We start from the raw sequence: 19,780 nt of genomic DNA, 5'->3' as shown, positions 1-19,780 counted from the left end.
AGAGGGATGGATGGAGGAGAGAGGGATGGATGGAGGGAGAGAGAGAGGGATGGATGGAGGGAGGGAGAGAGGGATGGAGGGAGAGAGGGATGGAGGGAGAGAGGGATGGAGGGAGAGAGGGATGGAGGGAGAGAGGGATGGATGGAGGAGAGAGGGATGGATGGAGGAGAGAGGGATGGATGGAGGGAGAGAGGGAGGGATGGAGGGAGGGAGAGAGGGATGGAGGGAGGGAGAGAGGGATGGAGGGAGGGAGAGAGGGATGGATGGAGGGAGAGAGGGATGGATGGAGGGAGAGAGAGAGAGGGATGGAGGAGAGAGGGATGGAGGGAGAGAGGGATGGATGGAGAGAGGGATGGATGGATGGAGAGAGAGGGATGGATGGATGGAGAGAGAGAGGGAAGGAGGAGAGAGGGATGGATGGAGGGAGAGAGGGATGGATAGACGTGTTTGACACACTGCTCAGCTTTGGGCCAATAATCCTCCTGAGTTTTCCTGGATGTGGTCTTTAGGGACAGAGTGGACCCGGGTGGGGGGAGGGGGGTTGAGGGAGAGGGGGTTCTTGTGGTCGTACCTTCCATGACGACATGCCATGTAGACCGATCCGTCCTCGCTGCCCACCACAAAGTTGTTGACGTCTCCCAGGGGGAAGGACATGGAGGTGACCGCCACCGCCTTGGACTGCTTGAACAGCGCTAGCTCCAGGCTGTCCTGTAGAGGCCAGCACAAACACTCAGGCAAACACACACTCCAGGCTGTCCTGTAGAGGCCAGCACAAACACTCAGGCAAACACACACTCCAGGCTGTCCTGTAGAGGCCAGCACAAACACTCAGGCAAACACACACTCCAGGCTGTCCTGTAGAGGCCAGCACAAACACTCAGGCAAACACACACTCCAGGCTGTCCTGTAGAGGCCAGCACAAACACTCAGGCAAACACACACTCCAGGCTGTCCTGTAGAGGCCAGCACAAACACTCAGGCAAACACACACTCCAGGCTGTCCTGTAGAGGCCAGCACAAACACTCAGGCAAACACACACTCCAGGCTGTCCTGTAGAGGCCAGCACAAACACTCAGGCAAACACACACTCCGGTGCGACAGCCACAGCCTGGAAATTCACTTGACAGGTATTGATGCACGATCTAAATTCAGCTAGCACTTTATAAAATGATTAACATTTGACACGGGGGTTTTGGCAGGGCTTCTGGAACGGCATGGCCGGCAGCACTCATTTCCTTGACTTTGAGGAATGAGTTACATGAGAAAATAAAGGTTGGAGCGTAGGAAAAGCTAAACAGCACTGCTGAATGGTCAGGTCTGGTCAAGTCCAAATGTTTGACGTTTGTTATGAATGGGCAGCTCAACGTAAACAGACGACACAACGTTCGGCTGTCCTCTCCCGGTAAAGTGCAGTTTAAACTATTCTGTTCTTACCCAAGCAAACTTCACTAGTCATGATGGGATCATCAGTTCTCATTAGATTCATACAGTACCAGTCGCTACAGAACCAGTCACAACAGTACCAGCCGCAACAGAACCAGTCGCTACAGTACCAGCCGCTACAGAACCAGTCGCTACAGAACCAGTCGCCACAGAACCAGTCGCTACAGTACCAGTCGCTACAGTACCAGAAGCTACAGTACCAGAACAGTACCAGTCGCTACAGAACCAGTCACTACAGTACCAGTCACTACAGAACCAGTCACTACAGAACCAGAAGCTACAGTACCAGTCGCTACAGAACCAGAACAGTACCAGTCGCTACAGTACCAGTCGCTACAGAACGAGTCACTACAGAACCAGTCACTACAGAACCAGTCGCTACAGAACCAGTCGCCACAGAACCAGTCGCTACAGTACCAGTCGCTACAGAACCAGAAGCTACAGTACCAGAACAGTACCAGTCGCTACAGAACCAGTCACTACAGAACCAGTCACTACAGAACCAGAAGCTACAGTACCAGTCGCTACAGAACCAGAACAGTACCAGTCGCTACAGAACCAGAACAGTACCAGTCGCTACAGAACCAGTCACTACAGAACCAGTCACTACAGAACCAGTCACTACAGAACCAGAAGCTCCAGCACCATAGCAGCACCATAGCAGCAGCAGTACCTGGGGCTGAGAGAGCATGTCCAGGCTCCAGGAACACATCTTCCCATCAGTGGAGATGCTGATCAGGTTGTGGGCGTTCTGGGTGCCCACCACGTTCACACAGTACACTGGGTGCTGGGAGAGTGAGTGAGTGAGTGAGTGAGAGAGTGAGAGAGTGAGAGAGTGAGAGAGTGAGAGAGTGAGAGAGTGAGAGAGTGAGAGAGTGAGAGAGTGAGAGAGTGAGAGAGAGAGAGAGAGAGAGAGAGAGAGAGAGGGAGGGTGGGGGAGAGAGAGGGAGGGAGAGAGGGAGGGTGGGGGAGAGAGAGGGAGGGAGAGAGAGAGAGGGAGGGTGGGGAAGAGAGAGACGGGGAGACAGAGAGAGTGGGGGAGAGAGGGAGGGAGGGAGGGAGGGAGAGAGAGAGAGAGAGAGAGAGAGGGAGGGTGGGTGGGTGGGGGAGAGAGAGAGGGAGGGAGGGGGAGAGAGTGAGGGAGGGTGGGGGAGAGTGAGAGATAGAGAGAGAAGGAGAGGGAGGGTGGGGGAGAGAGAGAGGGAGGGAGGGGGGAGAGAGTGAGGGAGGGTGGGAGAGAGGGAGAGAGGGAGAGAGGGAGGGTGGGGGGAGAGAGAGGGAGGGAGAGAGGGGGGAGAGAGAGAGAGAGAGAGGAGGGGAGAGAGAGGGAGGGAGAGAGAGAGGGGAGGGTGGGTGGGGGAGAGAGAGGGAGGGAGAGAGAGAGAGGGAGGGTGGGGAAGAGAGAGACAGAGAGAGTGTGGGAGAGAGGGAGGGAGAGAGAGGGTGGGGGAGAGAGAGAGGGAGGGAGGGGGGAGAGAGGGAGGGTGGGGGAGAGAGAGAGGGAGGGAGGGAGGGGGGAGAGAGTGAGGGAGGGTGGGGGAGAGTGAGAGAGAGAGGGAGGGGGAGAGAGAGTGAGGGAGGGGGAGAGAGAGAGAGAGAGAGAGAGAGAGAGAGAGAGAGAGAGAGAGAGAGAGAGAGAGAGAGAGAGAGAGAGAGAGAGAGGGAGAGAGGGAGGGTGGGGGAGAGAGAGGGAGGGAGAGAGGGAGAGAGGGAGGGTGGGGAAGAGAGAGACGGGGAGACAGAGAGAGTGGGGGAGAGAGGGAGGGAGGGAGAGAGAGAGAGGGAGGGTGGGTGGGGGAGAGAGAGAGGGAGGGAGGGAGGGGGAGAGAGTGAGGGAGGGTGGGGGAGAGTGAGAGATAGAGAGAGAAGGAGAGGGAGGGTGGGGGAGAGAGAGAGGGAGGGAGGGGGGAGAGAGTGAGGGAGGGTGGGAGAGAGGGAGAGAGGGAGAGAGGGAGGGTGGGGGAGAGAGAGGGAGGGAGAGAGGGGGGAGAGAGTGCGGGAGGGAGAGAGAGGGGGGGAGAGAGAGAGAGAGAGAGAGAGAGAGAGAGAGGGAGAGAGAGAGAGGGGGGGAGAGAGAGGGAGGGTGGGGGAGAGAGAGGGAGGGAGAGAGAGAGGGAGGGTGGGGGAGAGAGAGGGAGGGAGAGAGAGAGAGGGAGGGTGGGGAAGAGAGAGACAGAGAGAGTGGGGGAGAGAGGGAGGGAGAGAGAGGGAGGGTGGGGGAGAGAGAGAGGGAGGGAGGGAGGGGGGAGAGAGTGAGGGAGGGTGGGGGAGAGTGAGAGATAGAGAGAGAGGGAGAGAGGGAGGGTGGGGGAGAGAGAGAGGGAGGGAGGGAAAGGGGAGAGAGTGAGGGAGGGTGGGGGAGAGTGAGAGATAGAGAGAGAGGGAGAGAGGGAGAGAGGGAGGGTGGGGGAGAGAGAGAGGGAGGGAGGGAGGGGGGAGAGAGTGAGGGAGGGTGGGGGAGAGAGAGAGGGAGGGAGGGAGGGGGGAGAGAGTGAGGGAGGGTGGGGGAGAGTGAGAGATAGAGAGAGAGGGAGAGGGAGGGAGAGAGGGAGAAGACAGATGACAAGCTCATTTCTCTGTACTACGCTTGCTTAAATACGCATTAATGAGGACATTGAGAGCTGTTCATTCTCAGGTAGGTGACGAGGGTGTTGCGCTGTGCTGGGCGGGGGGGGCGGGTTGCTACCGTGTGTGCCGCTGCTGACAGGGGGGTCCTCTGGACGGGGGTCCTCTTGTTGCTCCGGTTGTCCCATAACACGATCTGCCCAGAGTAGGTGCCCCCCACCACCATGTTGGGGTGGAACTTGGCGAAGGTAGCCGACATCACTGCAGACTGCCATGGAGAGAGAAGGAGGGAGATTGGTGTGTGGCAGAGAAATAACACAAATAGAAGAGATAAGCGCGTGTGTGTGTGTGAGAGGGGGGGGGGGGGCAGCAAAAGGATGAGGGAGGGGGCACCACGTTGTTTGAGCGGATATGGACGAGCGCAGACAGTCAAGCGCCGGACCTCCTCCGACGTGCGTCTCTGTCACCTCCAATCAACAACACGCTCTGAAAACGGCCCCAATTTCAAACTCGCTAGAAATAATATACAAGCCTTGCCGCTCGGGGCAGGGCTGCGGTGCGCTAGCCCGCTGCTTATTTTCATTTTCAGTTTGAACAATCTTGTGTTTTCCATGACTCACACCTCGCCACGACACCAAGCGCGGCCCTAGAAGCTGCTCTCACCAGGATATATCATGTGTGGATTATGTTGACGCTGTTCATGTGAGTTTATTATGTCTCTCTCTCATGTCGCCGCCTGTCCTTCGCCTCTAGGTGGCTTGTTTGCTTTTCTGCAGCCGTATCCATCTCGCTGTCGAATCGAATATCGAATCATATGTTCACATTCATCGAGCCAAGGGATTTTTTTTTCCCCTCCAAAAAGTGACAGTTTGTTGAGGAAAAGCTTATTTCCCGCCCACTTAGATCCATGGAGGAGAAATGAGTTCACACTTGTGCTGGGTTTGATTCATCTGATTCTGAGCCAGGGCCTGCCTCTGTGGAGGCCGGGGCCTGCCTCTGTGGAGGCCGTGGCCACCACATGTGGTTCTACTCAGCCTGTCGTGGGCAGAGATCCTGGGGGCACTCAGTAGAATAAAGCAGAGCAGCCTGGGAGCTTCCTGCAAGTAGAGCTCCACACAGAGCCCTTGTTTGGTACCAGATCAGGACTCCAGCTCCTGGACAGCCCTGCCCGCTGGGTCCTAGAGAGGGCCTGGTCCTACTCTAGTCCTAGGCCCTGGGTGCTAGTCTAGTCCTGGGCCCTAGTCTAGTCCTGGGTCCTGGGTCCTAATCTAGTCCTGGGCCCTGGGTCCTAGTCTAGTCCTGGGCCCTGGGTCCTAGTCTAGTCCTGGGCCCTGGGTCCTAGTCTAGTCCTGAGTCCTGGATCCTAGTCTAGTCCTGGGTCCTGGATCCTAGTCTGTTCCTGGGCCCAGGCTTATCCACGGCGCCTCAATAACACATGTTTGTGGATAGATGTGGTTGAGGTGGATGCCAGCCTGCTGAAATCACAATGTGCATCGACCAGAGGGAGGGGGCTGAGGGGGCTATGGGGGAGGGGGGGTGATATGGAGGGGAGGGGGTGAGGAGGTGATGGAGGAAAATGAGGACAGTGCTTGGCAGCGTGCCACACTCGTCATGAAGAGAACCACCCAGGAGGAGGAGGGAGGAGGGGAGGAGAGGGAGAGGAGGGAGGAGGAAGGAGAGGAGGGAGGAGAGGGAGAGGAGGGAGGAGAGGAGGAGGGGAAGAGGAAGGAGAGGGAGGAGGGGTGAGAGAGAGAGGGAGGTGGAGGAGAGCGTGCAGGAGGGGCTCTCCGGCCGAGGGGCACGGTACCTGGCAGTGGAAGATGTACTCGGGCGTGTTCTTCTTGTATTTCATGTTCCACACCAGTGCCACGCCGTCCGGCTCGTGAGGAACCTCCTCGTTGTTGTTGTACGAGGCCACCAGCAGCTCAGGATACTGGTGACAGACACATCGGCCCAAATGAATGTCAGGAGGAAGCAGACAGGCCCCCGGGCCAGGCTCCATGGGAACAAGCCTGACTCAGCCTCTACTGATGCATGCCTGGCAGAGTGTGTCACCGCCCCTCCTTCAACAAGATTTATGGCCGGGAAACTTCTTTTTTTTTTTTTTTTGCCAACAGCAGTCTGGTAAATAAAGTTTGTATCCGATCCAAGAACTCAGCATTAATGTTTAAGGACGAGACTTCTGAGGGAGCTGAGGAAGCCCTGCAGTAAAGCTGACCGCTGCACGTCGCTGGAGAGCTTGGAAACTCAAGCCCCGGGTCGCTACTAAAAGACGCTGTCAGAAGCTGCTGAGGAGGGCAGGCCTGCTCGCCAACACTCCCCAGATGTAAACAAACCATTAACCTCTGCTGCTTCTCATATTGTTAAAACTGAGCTTTACAGTTTGTGAATACACCAGTTTGGGGATCAAACGGGAATGGATATCGCTGTTAGCGAGCCCTGTTAGGGACAATGAGCTGGTGTTCAATCAGTGTCAGAAGCCATTGAAAAACTAGGAATAACACCAAGGGAGAAGTCCAGGGAAACAAGTCATTATGGCCGCTAACTAAGTGACGATTTAGGCGTGACATAAGTTCCCCGTTCCTCTGGGGGCCTGTGGCCGTACGTAAATATGTCAAATACACGCCGGTTAATCATAAAGAATTAGGCCGTTGGCATGGCAACTCGTTTAAACGCATTAGCATCTCGGCTAAATACACAGTGTGGTTAAACTCCCGACACAACGGCGGTAACAGAGGGAGGTGGCAGGCGGGCTGGATCCAGGATCAGAGGCGGTCTCTCTGGGTCAGGGGGAAGCAGGGGGGTACCTGAGGAGACCAGTCCAGACAGGTGACCACGCGGTGCTTGGACCAGCGCTCGTCCATGAACTGCCTGTTCAGAGACAGCTTGGCTCCTGCTTGGATCTCCCTGGACACGAAAAGAAAAACGCACAATCATTTCAGGGTTAATCTAACCTGTATTGAAGCCATCTTCACACCTGGCGTACCACTAAGCCTTGTGTGTAAAGACATATTGCTCGTCTGGCTTCTCGTGTGTGGTGACGGGCCTTTACCCCTCCTTCTCCTCCAGGTCGCGGCCGCTGTAGTCGAAGAACATGTCCACGTGCTCGGACAGGGCCCGCTCCACGATGCGCGTGCTGTGGTCGAAGAAGGTCAGGAACTCCTCAGAGTGCAGAATCTGGAGCTTCTCCTCCTCAGTCAGCTCGTGTGGGGGAGCTGGACGCACACACACACACAGAGAGACAGAGAGACAGAGACACAGAGACAGACACAGAGAGACACAGAGACACACACACACACAGAGAGACACAGAGACACACAGAGAGAGACACAGAGACACACACAGAGAGAGACACACACAGAGACACAGAGAGACACAGAGACAGAGACACACAGAGAGACACAGAGACAGAGACACACACAGAGAGACACAGAGACAGAGACACACACAGAGAGACACAGAGACACACAGAGACAGACACACACAGAGAGACACACAGAGACAGAGACACACACAGAGAGACACAGAGACAGGACACAGAGAGAGAGACACACAGACAGAGAGAGACACACACACACAGAGAGACACAGACACAGAGACACACAGAGACACAGAGAGACACAGAAACGCACACACACACACAGAGAGACACAGACACACACAGAGAGAGACACAGAGACAGGACACAGAGAGAGACACAGAGACACACACAGACAGAGAGACACACAGACACACACACACACAGAGAGACACACACACAGAGAGACACAGACACAGAGACACACAGAGACACACAGAGACACACAGAGACACAGAAACGCACACACACTCAGAGACACAGACACACACAGAGAGAGACACAGAGACCCACACACACACACAGACACACACACACACACACAGACACACAGAGAGACAGACAAGGAAACAGACAGACACACAGACGGGGAGAAAGACAGGTCGACTCAGAAATCACTTGTCCACTAAATACCCTGTAGGCTACGTCTGCGCTAGGCTAGCAGCGTGTAGGCACCCAGGACATGTGGCAGCTGAGCAGGTTCCTTCTGAACCTGAGGGAGCAGTGGTGCGTGGTGAGGCTAGCAGCGTACCCTCCTCCTCCTCCTCCTGCACCGGGGGCTCGCTCTGCGTCTCCAGCGCGGGCTGCGGGGGGGGGATCTCCTCCTCCTCCTCCTCCTCTTCCTCTGCTGGATGACAAGAGACACATTGTGAAGTCAACCTGGCAAAGCAGGAGTGACGACAAGTCTAATTCATGTATCGGTTTATGACAAAAACACGGCAATATTCAACTGGGACCATTTAAATGGTCACTTTGTTGAGGTGTTCTTAAATCAATATTTCCATATCAATTGGCCACAATGGCCAACACAGCCCCTCAGCTGCACAGTGATCCTGGCCTTTAGAACGGCTACAAAGTCCTGATTTTGTCTTTCAGTCAGCACACTGCATCCTCAGCAGGCTGCTCTGGGTAAGGGAATGGGACAGTTTCGCCAGGCGTTTGTTTGGTTTGCCAACACAATGTCACCTTTCTGAAAAGACCTGAGCTTCTAAGGAGCTGGAGGTTGTCGTTTGTGTGTGGGGGTGTGTATATAGGGGGGTGGGACACAGCGGGCGTCTTGTCGCGTTGGGGTCCCCTCGCCGACCTAGTCCCATCCCCCCACCCTCCCTCCCTCCCCCCCGTACCCCAGCCCCGGTAATGAGTCCCAGCCATTCAACAGGGAGTGTGGTTGTCAGTGTAGCCATCTCCCTGTCCCACTAACCCAGTAGCCCCTCCCCCAGCAGGACGGGGCCAGCGGGCCAGAGGACGAGGAGCAGCTGTCCGGCCCCCCGGTCCAGCCAGCTGACTGAGCAGCTCCGAAGCAGATGGCGCTGCTGGGATTGTCTTCTCCTCCTGAAAAGGTGGCATGAGGATGGCACAGAGGTTTTCTGCCTGGTCGACCCGAGACAAGCCTCTGCCTGAACAGCAAGCCTGCGCAATTACCGTCTCGGCAGGGGGTCTTACGAGGCGCTATTCAACCCCGGAGAATGTACAACAAAATACAGCTTGTAGGGTGGACCAGCTGGCAAACCACACACTGGCTCATAGACAAGAGCGCTTTCTCAGACAAACATCCCAAACCTGCTTTCCATACATAGGCTGCTCCTTTCATGTATACATAAATCAGAAGAAATTGATTCAGGCGTAGGAGAAAATATTTCTCTGGGTCTATGTAGGGTCCATTCTATGTAAAACGAATCTATGGTGACTGCTTTGCGCGCCCTAACCGCCATTTCCTCTCCACTGATATAATCTAAATGATAATGTCATCTGTCACTTTGTCTATATAAAGTGATTCTTTTCCTTTCTCTGATGGCGGGGGGGAGGGAGAGGATGAAGATCTGCTGTTCTGATGAGTTTACAGAACTGGGCTGATGACACAACCCATTTCAATACACGGCCGTAGTCTGGAACCAAAAGGAGAAGGTTAAAATCTTTCCTTTCAAGGGCCTCAATCAGGCTTAAAGGAAAACAGTAATCACTGTCTTTCAGCTGGGCTCGGCCAGGCTCGTCAGCCCTTTCCCCGGCGAGGCAGCCAGAGCAATCAACCTGCCAGGCATTACGAGCAGAGAGACAATCTGAAAATAAAGGGTATAATGCACCTGCCAGACAAAATGGCCATTTGGAGAAAAGCTAGTGATCCTTGTGACCCTACTGGGGGGTGGGGGTGTTGTAGGGGAGGGGGGTGGGGAGGGAGGGAGGGGGGGGGCACCATGCAGAGAGAGAGAAACATTTAACAGAATTCACCCAGATCAGCGATGTCCTGCACACTGACACCTCCCCTCAAAGCAGGTCCAATTATGGCTTTTGTACCACTTAAGAAATAAATGCTTTTGTGGGGAGTGGAAGCCCAGTGGGGGGGGGGGGGGGGGGGGATAATCACAGGTCTTTGTCAATGGACAATATATTAATGCAAACACTACATGGGTCCAGTGTTGTTCGAGTACAAAACTAATGACCTTTACTCCCTGCTGCAGGTGTGCTCATCTCTCTGGCTCCGGAACGGACCGCAGCCACCACCGATTTACCCAAACTAACACACAAACAAACCTTTGACTAAACTACTGAGCTCCATGTTTGGATTCCCCATGTTGGAAATGCTCGAACCTTTCTAACGTATGACTATCTAAATAGTGAGATGGATCAAAACTGCAACAACAAAAAAAGTTATATATATATCTAGATTTCAATCAAATTCTAACAACAAACTGGCATTGGTTTAAAACATATTTCCTCCGGGCATGATGTTGGAGCGGTGATGTTGCAGTGTGATTATGGTGCGGTGATGTTGGAGCGGTGATGTTGGAGCGTGATGTTGGAGCGGTGATGTTGGAGCGGTGATGTTGGAGCGTGATGTTGGAGCGGTGATGTTGGAGCGGTGATGTTGGAGCGTGATGTTGGAGCGGTGATGTTGGAGAGTGATGTTGGAGCGGTGATGTTGGAGCGGTGATGTTGGAGCGGTGATGTTGGAGCGTGATGTTGGAGTGGTGATGTTGGAGCGTGATGTTGGAGCGGTGATGTTGGAGCGGTGATGTTGGAGCGGTGATGTTGGAGCGTGATGTTGGAGCGGTGATGTTGGAGCGTGATGTTGGAGCGGTGATGTTGGAGCGGTGATGTTGGAGCGGTGATGTTGGAGCGTGATGTTGGAGCGTGATGTTGGAGCAGTGATGTTGGAGCGTGATGTTGGAGTGGTGATGTTGGAGCGTGATGTTGGAGCGGTGATGTTGGAGCAGTGATGTTGGAGCGTGATGTTGGAGCGTGATGTTGGAGCGTGATGTTGGAGCAGTGATGTTGGAGCGTGATGTTGGAGTGGTGATGTTGGAGCGTGATGTTGGAGCGGTGATGTTGGAGCGGTGATGTTGCAGTGTGATTATGGTGCGGTGATGTTGGAGCGTGATGTTGGAGCGGTGATGTTGGAGCGTGATGTTGGAGCGGTGATGTTGGAGCGGTGATGTTGGAGCGTGATGTTGGAGCGGTGATGTTGGAGCGTGATGTTGGAGTGGTGATGTTGGAGCGGTGATGTTGGAGCGTGATGTTGGAGCGTGATGTTGGAGCGGTGATGTTGGAGCGTGATGTTGGAGCGGTGATGTTGGAGCGGTGATGTTGGAGCGGTGATGTTGGAGCGTGATGTTGGAGCGTGATGTTGGAGCGGTGATGTTGGAGCGTGATGTTGGAGCGGTGATGTTGGAGCGTGATGTTGGAGCGGTGATGTTGGAGCGTGATGTTGGAGTGGTGATGTTGGAGCGGTGATGTTGGAGCGGTGATGTTGGAGCGTGATGTTGGAGCGTGATGTTGGAGCGGTGATGTTGGAGCGTGATGTTGGAGCGTGATGTTGCAGTGTGATTATGGTGCGGTGATGTTGGAGTGGTGATGTTGGAGCGTGATGTTGGAGCGGTGATGTTGGAGCGTGATGTTGGAGCGGTGATGTTGGAGCAGTGATGTTGGAGCGTGATGTTGGAGCGTGATGTTGGAGCGTGATGTTGGAGCAGTGATGTTGGAGCGTGATGTTGGAGTGGTGATGTTGGAGCGTGATGTTGGAGCGGTGATGTTGGAGCGGTGATGTTGCAGTGTGATTATGGTGCGGTGATGTTGGAGCGTGATGTTGGAGCGGTGATGTTGGAGCGGTGATGTTGGAGCGGTGATGTTGGAGCGTGATGTTGGAGCGTGATGTTGGAGCGGTGATGTTGGAGTGTGATTATGGTGCGGTGATGTTGGAGCGTGATGTTGGAGCGTGATGTTGGAGCGTGATGTTGGAGTGGTGATGTTGGACCGTGATGTTGGATCGTGATGTTGGAGCGTGATTATGGTGCGCTCCGTGTCTCTCTGAGTGGACCTGCCGCGCTCACACTGGGGGGCGCGGCACTCAAGTCCTCTGACAAGCAGGTTGATCCAAGACACAGTCAGCTGTGACATGGCACGCTTCAGAGAGCGCTGACACCGTCACCACCAGTTTAAACACTGCTGACCCCCTCTGTCCTTACAGAACACAGGAGCACTAAAGAGGAGGCTATTCTACTTACACAGGTGGTCACAACCTTCTTCTCAAGCTCCTACCAACACAAAACAAAAATCCGCTGATGAAAACAGGTGAGACCAATGGTGCAGGGCCACTCTGTTCCTGCAGAAACCAAGTCTGTGGCAGGAGACTAAATCTAACAATAGACAGAACCTCTAATCGTCAAGTGCGAGAGTATAAAAGGTGACTATGCTGGAAGAGAGGCACTTTTAACAAGAGGCTGTTGAGGCCCTTTACTGATTAAAAGTTTTGACCTTCCTCTGAATTCTCTGTGATTAAAACAATCAAATTTAATTAAATTTCAAATTTGCTCAAATGCTCCCTACACTTGTAGTCCTGGAGCCTTTTTTATATATTTTATTTTAAAGAGCTCCAGACACGATGAGTCCCGGTATCTTTCACCATAATTACAAGCTCTTGTTAAGCAGCACTTACTGACGCTGCGTTAAGTCGGTCCCTGCTGTCTGAACATGTTCCTGTTCTGGAGTCACCAGCCACAGACATTTCCTGCACACTATTGGCCTAAATCACAGCTAATCCTTCAATGGCTTGCAAACCAGAAAACTCAGCATTAGTTTAAAGTTCTGTAAGTATGTAGTCTGTGAACCAGACCAATCTGCAAGCTCATGGTTAAGTTTATCTGTCAGGTGTGTCCATCCTCCCATTCACACAGATTTCCCTCCGGCATGGAAAGTGTCGGGCCAATCACAACCGTTTATCTGAAAGGGGGCGGGTTTAATAAAATGACTGTCCAGAGGAGTGCAGTCTAGGCATAAAAAAACAAAAAACGAAACAACCAAGATGACGTTTTGTCTCTCTGATTGGTTTTCTGTCCAATATCATCCAGAGGCATTTTGGTCTGCGCTTGTTTATCCTGCCCCTTGTAAATCCAAAAATGAACAGAGAGGTTCCAGACTAATAAGCCTTTGCGAACTGATCTGGCGATACCAGGCAAATAAGTATACCGTTGGAGTCGCAACTGGAACCATCTGGTTGGTAATTGACTACCGCTACACTGTCACTTGACTCATAGCTTCCAATTCAACCATTCCCCTTTACAGACTGTTAGGAGAGTTCACCGCCTCCAGGAACGGGAGAACACACGCCTCTCCGTATCCAGAACGGGAGAACACACGCCTCTCCGTATCCAGAACGGGAGAACACACGCCTCTCCCTATCCAGAACGGGAGAACACACGCCTCTCCCTATCCAGAACGGGAGAACACACGCCTCTCCCTATCCAGAACGGGAGAACACACGCCTCTCCGTATCCAGAACTGGAGAACACACGCTGATCCGTATCCAGAAGGGGAGAACACACGCTGATCCGTATCCAGAACGGGAGAACACACGCTGATCCGTATCCAGAACGGGAGAACACACGCTGATCCGTATCCAGAACGGGAGAACACACGCCGATCCGTATCCAGAACGGAAGGATTAGTAATACACCTTTAATTCCGTTCTCTGGTGGGCGCGGGCACGGCGGCAACTCCCGCTCCCCCCCCCCCCGCCCCCCCGGGCAAGCAGGGAGCACTGTCGCCGCGGCTCCCGTCGCCGCCCGCTGACCTTGAGAGTGCCGCGCGGTCGCCTCCTCTTGACAACATGATGAATCGCTCAATCAGAGCGCCAGCCCGTCGCCTCCCCCCAACATCAAATATGCGCAGGAGGGGTGCGAGTCGCCAAGGGGACGGCGCCTCGCCGAGTGCCAGGCGTGATGGCGCGAGAGAGAAAAAAACTAAACAACGTACAATGTCACTGAGTGTGTTTTGTTATGTGCCTGTTCGCTGAGCGGAGAAGACAGGAGAGGGAGAGAGAGTTGATGAAATGATTGCATAGTTGCAGGGAGTGATGGGGGTCTAGTGTTGAACAGCCGGCAGAAACCATCCTTGTTTAACACAGTCTCACAATGGCCTGCCTGCAGAGCCCACGGGCCGCCACGCGACTGAGAGGCCAGCTTTTCATCCCTCACTGCCTGCGCTCACGGCCTTCCAGAGGAATCATAGCGTTTGTCCTCGGTGACAAAGCTCTGTCACCTGGCTGGCTCCCATCCTGGATGAATCTGACAACTGCACAATGTCAACAAAGTGTGAAGGAAGACTTGTTTTTTTTAAAGCACCAAGACCAGTGCTCAAAGCATCGAGACAAGTTTTGTCCACTTCTATGAAGATACACAACATACCATTTCATGGACAACAACACTTCTCTGAGCCCCCAAACCAAACATAATACCTAGAATAAATGGGCAAGGACCTATGTGATAACAGTGATAAAGTTTATTGTGCCAGTTTCATATTGTTTACATTAACTGGTCATGTCCTCTTTAGGGGAATCTTTAATTTTGGATTTGTTACCTCAAGACTAGGGCCAACTCAACTGGTTTAGAGCTTGTCTTGTTTACTGCCGTAACTCTGACAGCTAACACACTGCAAGCCCAATATACACCGACAACTTCCTATATACACCGACAACTTCCTATATACACCCACAACTTCCTATATACACCGACAACTTCCTATATACACCCACAACTTCCTATATACACAGACAACTTCCTATATACACCGACAACTTCCTATATACACTGACAACTTCCAATATACACCGACAACTTCCTACGAGCAACTCCAAAAAGCAGTCAACGTAATATATATTCTGGTTTTGAAGATAAGCACAAACAACCACATGAAAGCTACTGTGTAGCAATTACATATTGACATGCTTCATATGCATTAGATGGGCACACAAAGAGCTTCATATCTCCCCCAATCTACTGGCTCTCAGCTCCCTACTGGCCCTCTCATACTGCATGTTAATTGGAGCGGGGGGGTATATGGGCCTGATGGGGTGGGAGGGGGGGTGGGGGGTTCAGGGGGCAAGCCTACGTGTGTGAATTTAATCTCTCCTTTGACTTCTTATGTTTCCCGGGGCCCCTGCAATTTCCCCTGGCTTTCATCTCCGTGCCCGGTCGAGGCCCTCTCCTTCCCTCTCTGTGTACTTCCTACCCCACTGGCGTGATCACACGGGCTCGCCGGCTCGACGCACGGGCAAAAACGCACGCCGCGGCCGCCGCTCTCGCCTTTGCCCGAGTCACACGGATGTCAACGTATTCAGCATCCCCACCTTCTTTCTGCTGGGTCAGGACCGGGGTCTGGGTCTCCTTGGTGTACGACACCATCTCCCGGGGAGGGAAGTCCACGTGCGTGACCTTTGCCATGCCCAGCTTCGCCGCGCTGCGCCTAGGAACACACGACATCTTCAGACACTCTCCAGGGCCGAGGAGAACGGCACATGATGAAGCAAACACTGATAGTCCTAGGCACAATATAAGTACACAGTTGTTTTGGGGTTTTTTTTACAGGCGTCTCAAGCACCGCCATTAAATATTAATCTTTCGATTATTCATGGGGATGAGAAGGGTAGTTGGTCATTAGCTTACAATACTAAATCAGAAAAAAGCATGCTTTTAATCAGGATTAAAATGGTGAGATAGTCAAGAGGAGCATCAATGCTTGAGTTAAAAGAGAAAGAGAGAGAGAAACAGCAACACACAGAGAGAGCAAGTGAGAGAGAGACAGAGACAGAAAGAGAGAAACAGAGACAGAGAGCGACTGAGAGAGAGAGAGAGAATGATTAGAAAGGAGAAGATAGCCTTCAGTACCCCAGTTCAGAATCAGAGTGAAGCAGGAGCGTGGATGGGTCAGAGTCCCAGTGTAGAGTCCTGGTTAGTGGCACAGCAACAAGGCAGCATTAGTGAGAGAGAGAGAGAGAGAGAGAGCAGCCACAAAACAGGGAGATGAAACCAGTTACAACTTATACACACATGCTCACTGGCCCCAAAAGAAACTTCTGTTCGGTTCATTCAATATCATATCCCAAGGATCATTCCATTGAAAATATTGGAAGGAAACTAAAATAAAAACACGTGCAGATTCTTTTGTACGTGCCATATGTAACATGGAAGATTCATTGCTTATTTAAACATTCAGTGTTTTATGAAATCCTTTTTTATCCTGGGGGATCAGGGGGAGTTTATGTTCATGTAAAGCAGAGGCCCTCTGACTGGGATGGCATGTTTAACTGAAGAGCCCGAAGGCCTGATGCAGCAGGAACTGTGTCACACCATCTGAACAGAGCATGAAGGCTGGGAGGGAGGGAGGCTGGGAGGCTGGGAGGGAGGCTGGGAGGAGGGCAACAGAGTGAGCAACAGATGAAATGGAGAGGGGGGGGGGGAGATGGGGAGAGAGAGCCCTGAGGCAGAAAACATGACCTCCATGTGTGTAGGAAATGGCCATGCTGGTGAGGGAAATGACTCAACACGTAGGGCCCTGGGCTGGAGGAAGAACTCCCTGGGCCTGATGGGACACTGGGGGAGCTAGAGTTTCAGCCCAGGGACGAGGCTCTAATTAGGGGTTAAGAAGCTCCCCAGGCCCCTGCTGTTTTATTGTTCATTTAGGACTGTGCTAATTCAACAGAACACACACTGAATAAACATGCACACCCACAGCATAAGCTAGTCATCCTTTTCTGGGACGATATAAATCTCAGCGTTTTTTTTTTTTTTTTTTCACGTACATGGTTTGTAAATGCAAGTTCTTAGTGTGCAACGCTGAACTGTACAGAGGTTGACCAGTGTTGCTCTCCAGAGGTCTGACCCCATTGAGACAAACAAACAGAAAACAAATAGGTTAGTGTACTGATTTGTACCTCAAATTTGACAGTCACAATGAGCAACATGTTTTGCATACATGACCCGCTCTGGAAAAAACTTGTACTGTAGCATGGGCACACAACAATGCTATGATGATTTAAAATACACCTTTACCTTTCAAATTCACCTCCCCATAATCTTGAAAAGACAAAGATTTTTAAAAAGCACACTAACTATTGTTTTTAGACGATGATCTACATGTGAAGACCTGTGAGACGCAAAGGCTAAAATTATATCAACATCTGCCTTCAGTCCCAAATCTACCCGTGCATTTAAAATAAATATGTGCACTGCTGCCACAATTACAGCAGCAGCATGCTTTGAGGATGGGGACTGTAAGCCGAGAGAAAGGAAAGCATTTGGCCCATTAAAACATCCTGGGGTGTTGCTACCTGGGTCCCACGGCGCCATCGCCCGAGTCTTGGCTCCCTGCCTCGCTTGGCGTGCCCACAGATTTGGAGGTTGGTGACGTGGGGGGGGGGGCTGGAAGGAGAAACAGACGGATCTTCTGTTACAGGACGACTAACAATGGTGCAACAAAATATAGAGGGGCAGTCGGCAAAGTCAAGGTGAGGATAAACAGCTAAACATGGAGCAGATATTGAGTGGCCAAAAGAGAGAAAACAAAAAAAGAAAATGGTTTTAGTTTGTGCCATTGGCAGTAGAATCTTGTTGAAGATTGAACTATAAAAATGTATCTAGACCAAATGGATGACTTGCTAAAATAAGTATGTTTGACTGCACGACTCCCAACATTACCTTCCCCTTTTCCTCTCGTTTTGTGGCGACCCCAACCGTTAGGTTCTACAATGGACCACTTCTGCCCCCTTGTGGTTGCTTGGGAAATTGTTCTTCCACATTTTTAGACTATTGTAGTTTGAAGATTTAAAAGGGACAGTTTACTCACAAAACAAATACTTTCCCAATTAACTGTAACGCTATTTATTCATCTAGATTATTCTGGTGTGAGTCGCCAAGATTTGGATATATCGACCACAGAGATGTCTGGCTTTGCGCACCACAAGACAAGCCCAATCAAGCTCCATCATATCCAACAGAAGGCAGACATCTCTACGGCCGATATCTCCAAAACCCCCAAGAGAAGGTAACACCCTCAGCCAGTTTAGTCCCGTAAGGCTAAACTCAACCATGCAGTTGAGGTGTGGGTTTCTTACCAGCAGGTGTGTCGGTGAGGCCCATGCTCTGGAGCAGGGCGTCTGCCTCGCGCCTCTTCTTCTCCAGGTCCGAGTCGTCCGGGTGCGGGGCAGCATCCTTCTTCTGGTCAACCTGATACACAGGAGGACGTGACGGATGCTTTAGGCCTCTCAGATCAGGTGCAGCTTACGAGGCTCCGAGGTGATGCTCGTTAGCATGCCGTGTGTTGCCATGCCAGTGTGAATGTCTAGGCAAGGTGACTGGCCGGCATTTATATATGTATATCTGTATTTTATATTTGCATTTCATTGTAATTCTCATTTATTTTCATCTGTAAAGCATGTGCTTTGTGTGTGAGAAAGGGGCTATATAAATGAAAGGGATTCTTTCTGTAATAGTGTTCAGGCTGGACCTGCCTCTTTCTTCTTGCGTTCCTCTTCCTTCCTTTTCTTCTCCTCCCTGATCTGGGCCAGGCGCTGTTTCTTCCTTTCAAGCTCTGCTTTTAGCTCACTTTTGTCCGACATGATGTCAAAACTGTGGGACACATACAAAAAACTATAGATATTTCACACCAAACCTGTTCCAATTGAACACTCCTGCCATGTTATTCACTTGCATACGGTTTACAGTCCACTAGTTGACACAATGCTGGATCTAAAACAACTACCTCTAGCAACACAGTACATTTCTCTACAATGAACAGGGTTCTGGTCTGAAAAGCGCTCTTCTGTCAAGGAACTTCAGACTTTATTAGGCCTCACCGGGAAGCTAGAACAACATGCCCAGCAACTTCTCCACATCCGACCGAGTGATACAAAGAAACTGAGTTAATGCAGTTTTGAAGTTGGACAAACACGCTTGGTGCGTTTGTTTCTTCAAGTTCCGTATGCTAGCTAGCTAAGCTAATACCGTTAATTTAACCAGGTTGTTAAACTACTGTCAGGTGTTTAACTTAATATTGTTGGCCAAAAAGCTCCCACGTACAGTAATTGCAGTAGGCTAGCCAAAAGTGTATTACATTGTGCTTTCCAGCCACATTACCTTTACGATAGGAAACCTATACTAGAATTAGACAGTTTGTTTTGATTTATAAAGTGGGCTTGCGTTAATGCTAGCCGACAACTGATGCCGATGCTCATAAGCTACAATTGTTTGTTAACTAGGCGTTCTCACCTCCGTCCGAACAAGGATGTGCTAGCAGCACCGCATCAGCGTCTTTACTGGCTGTCTGAAATGATATGCTGACAGCTAACTTCGCTTTCGAAGTAGCCCCACCCAAGCGCTGCATACTAGTACCTAGCTGCTAGCGAGATAGAGCTAAGGTTCGCTCACAAAACCATTTGCTACACATTACGGTATGGGTTTCGTCCTGATACCCAAGATTCCTGTTGGCAACGTTGAAGTAATTCGGAATCTGTCATATGTACGCTACGTGTCTATGTTAAACTGTCACTAAACCAAGTGAAGTTGCTAGTCTAACAAAGAATACAAAAATACTAACCTAGTGCTTGCTAGCTAACTAGCCGGTTGTGGGTGTACAAATGGGGTTGGCCTTCGACTCCTGCAACAAAGATTAGCTCTAAATGTAATCTACACATTTGTTTACTGGCAACATAGTGCGCTTGCTATTTATTCAACAACAGTTATACTTAACCAATTTAGGGCCACTTAAGTTCACAAACCTTAAATGTGTCCACAGCAAGTTTTCCTGCAACCAAACACAACGCACGAATGCGGAATTACGGATGCCGAGCAAGGACAGTGTTGATTTCAGGAGACCTAAACTTTGATGTATTCTGTCTGCCAGTAGGGAGCACTCTTTAATCACAACAT

At 51.6% G+C, this 19,780-nt stretch overlaps 1 protein-coding gene across 9 annotated transcripts in view; it reads right to left on the bottom strand.

The window, feature by feature from the left end:
• The window catches only part of dync1i2a (dynein, cytoplasmic 1, intermediate chain 2a), a 26,173-nt gene extending 6,393 nt beyond the window's left edge, over positions 1 to 19,780 (bottom strand). The window contains exons 1-14 of one of the 9 annotated variants that reach the window (XM_062457870.1): positions 19,630 to 19,780; positions 18,364 to 18,481; positions 17,968 to 18,079; positions 17,185 to 17,275; positions 16,657 to 16,731; positions 15,743 to 15,802; positions 15,205 to 15,320; positions 8,119 to 8,214; positions 7,062 to 7,224; positions 6,817 to 6,916; positions 5,817 to 5,942; positions 4,131 to 4,277; positions 2,118 to 2,231; positions 572 to 708 (exon numbers count right to left, since the gene is read on the bottom strand). In XM_062457870.1, coding sequence (XP_062313854.1) covers positions 572 to 708; positions 2,118 to 2,231; positions 4,131 to 4,277; positions 5,817 to 5,942; positions 6,817 to 6,916; positions 7,062 to 7,224; positions 8,119 to 8,214; positions 15,205 to 15,320; positions 15,743 to 15,802; positions 16,657 to 16,731; positions 17,185 to 17,275; positions 17,968 to 18,079; positions 18,364 to 18,471 — 1,445 coding nt within the window. In that variant the 5' untranslated portion in view covers positions 18,472 to 18,481; positions 19,630 to 19,780. Of the gene's footprint in view, positions 1 to 571; positions 709 to 2,117; positions 2,232 to 4,130; positions 4,278 to 5,816; positions 5,943 to 6,816; positions 6,917 to 7,061; positions 7,225 to 8,118; positions 8,215 to 15,204; positions 15,321 to 15,742; positions 15,803 to 16,656; positions 16,732 to 17,184; positions 17,276 to 17,967; positions 18,080 to 18,363; positions 18,482 to 19,120; positions 19,435 to 19,629 lie in introns of those variants that run through there. The other 8 variants (XM_062457873.1, XM_062457872.1, XM_062457874.1 and 5 more) reach the window with 8 other exon arrangements.

This window comes from Osmerus eperlanus, chromosome 3 (assembly GCF_963692335.1).
Source record: "Osmerus eperlanus chromosome 3, fOsmEpe2.1, whole genome shotgun sequence".
NCBI lineage: Eukaryota > Metazoa > Chordata > Actinopteri > Osmeriformes > Osmeridae > Osmerus > Osmerus eperlanus.
Note: the sequence above shows the minus strand (reverse complement) of the source record. Positions and strands in the feature narration are given on the sequence as shown.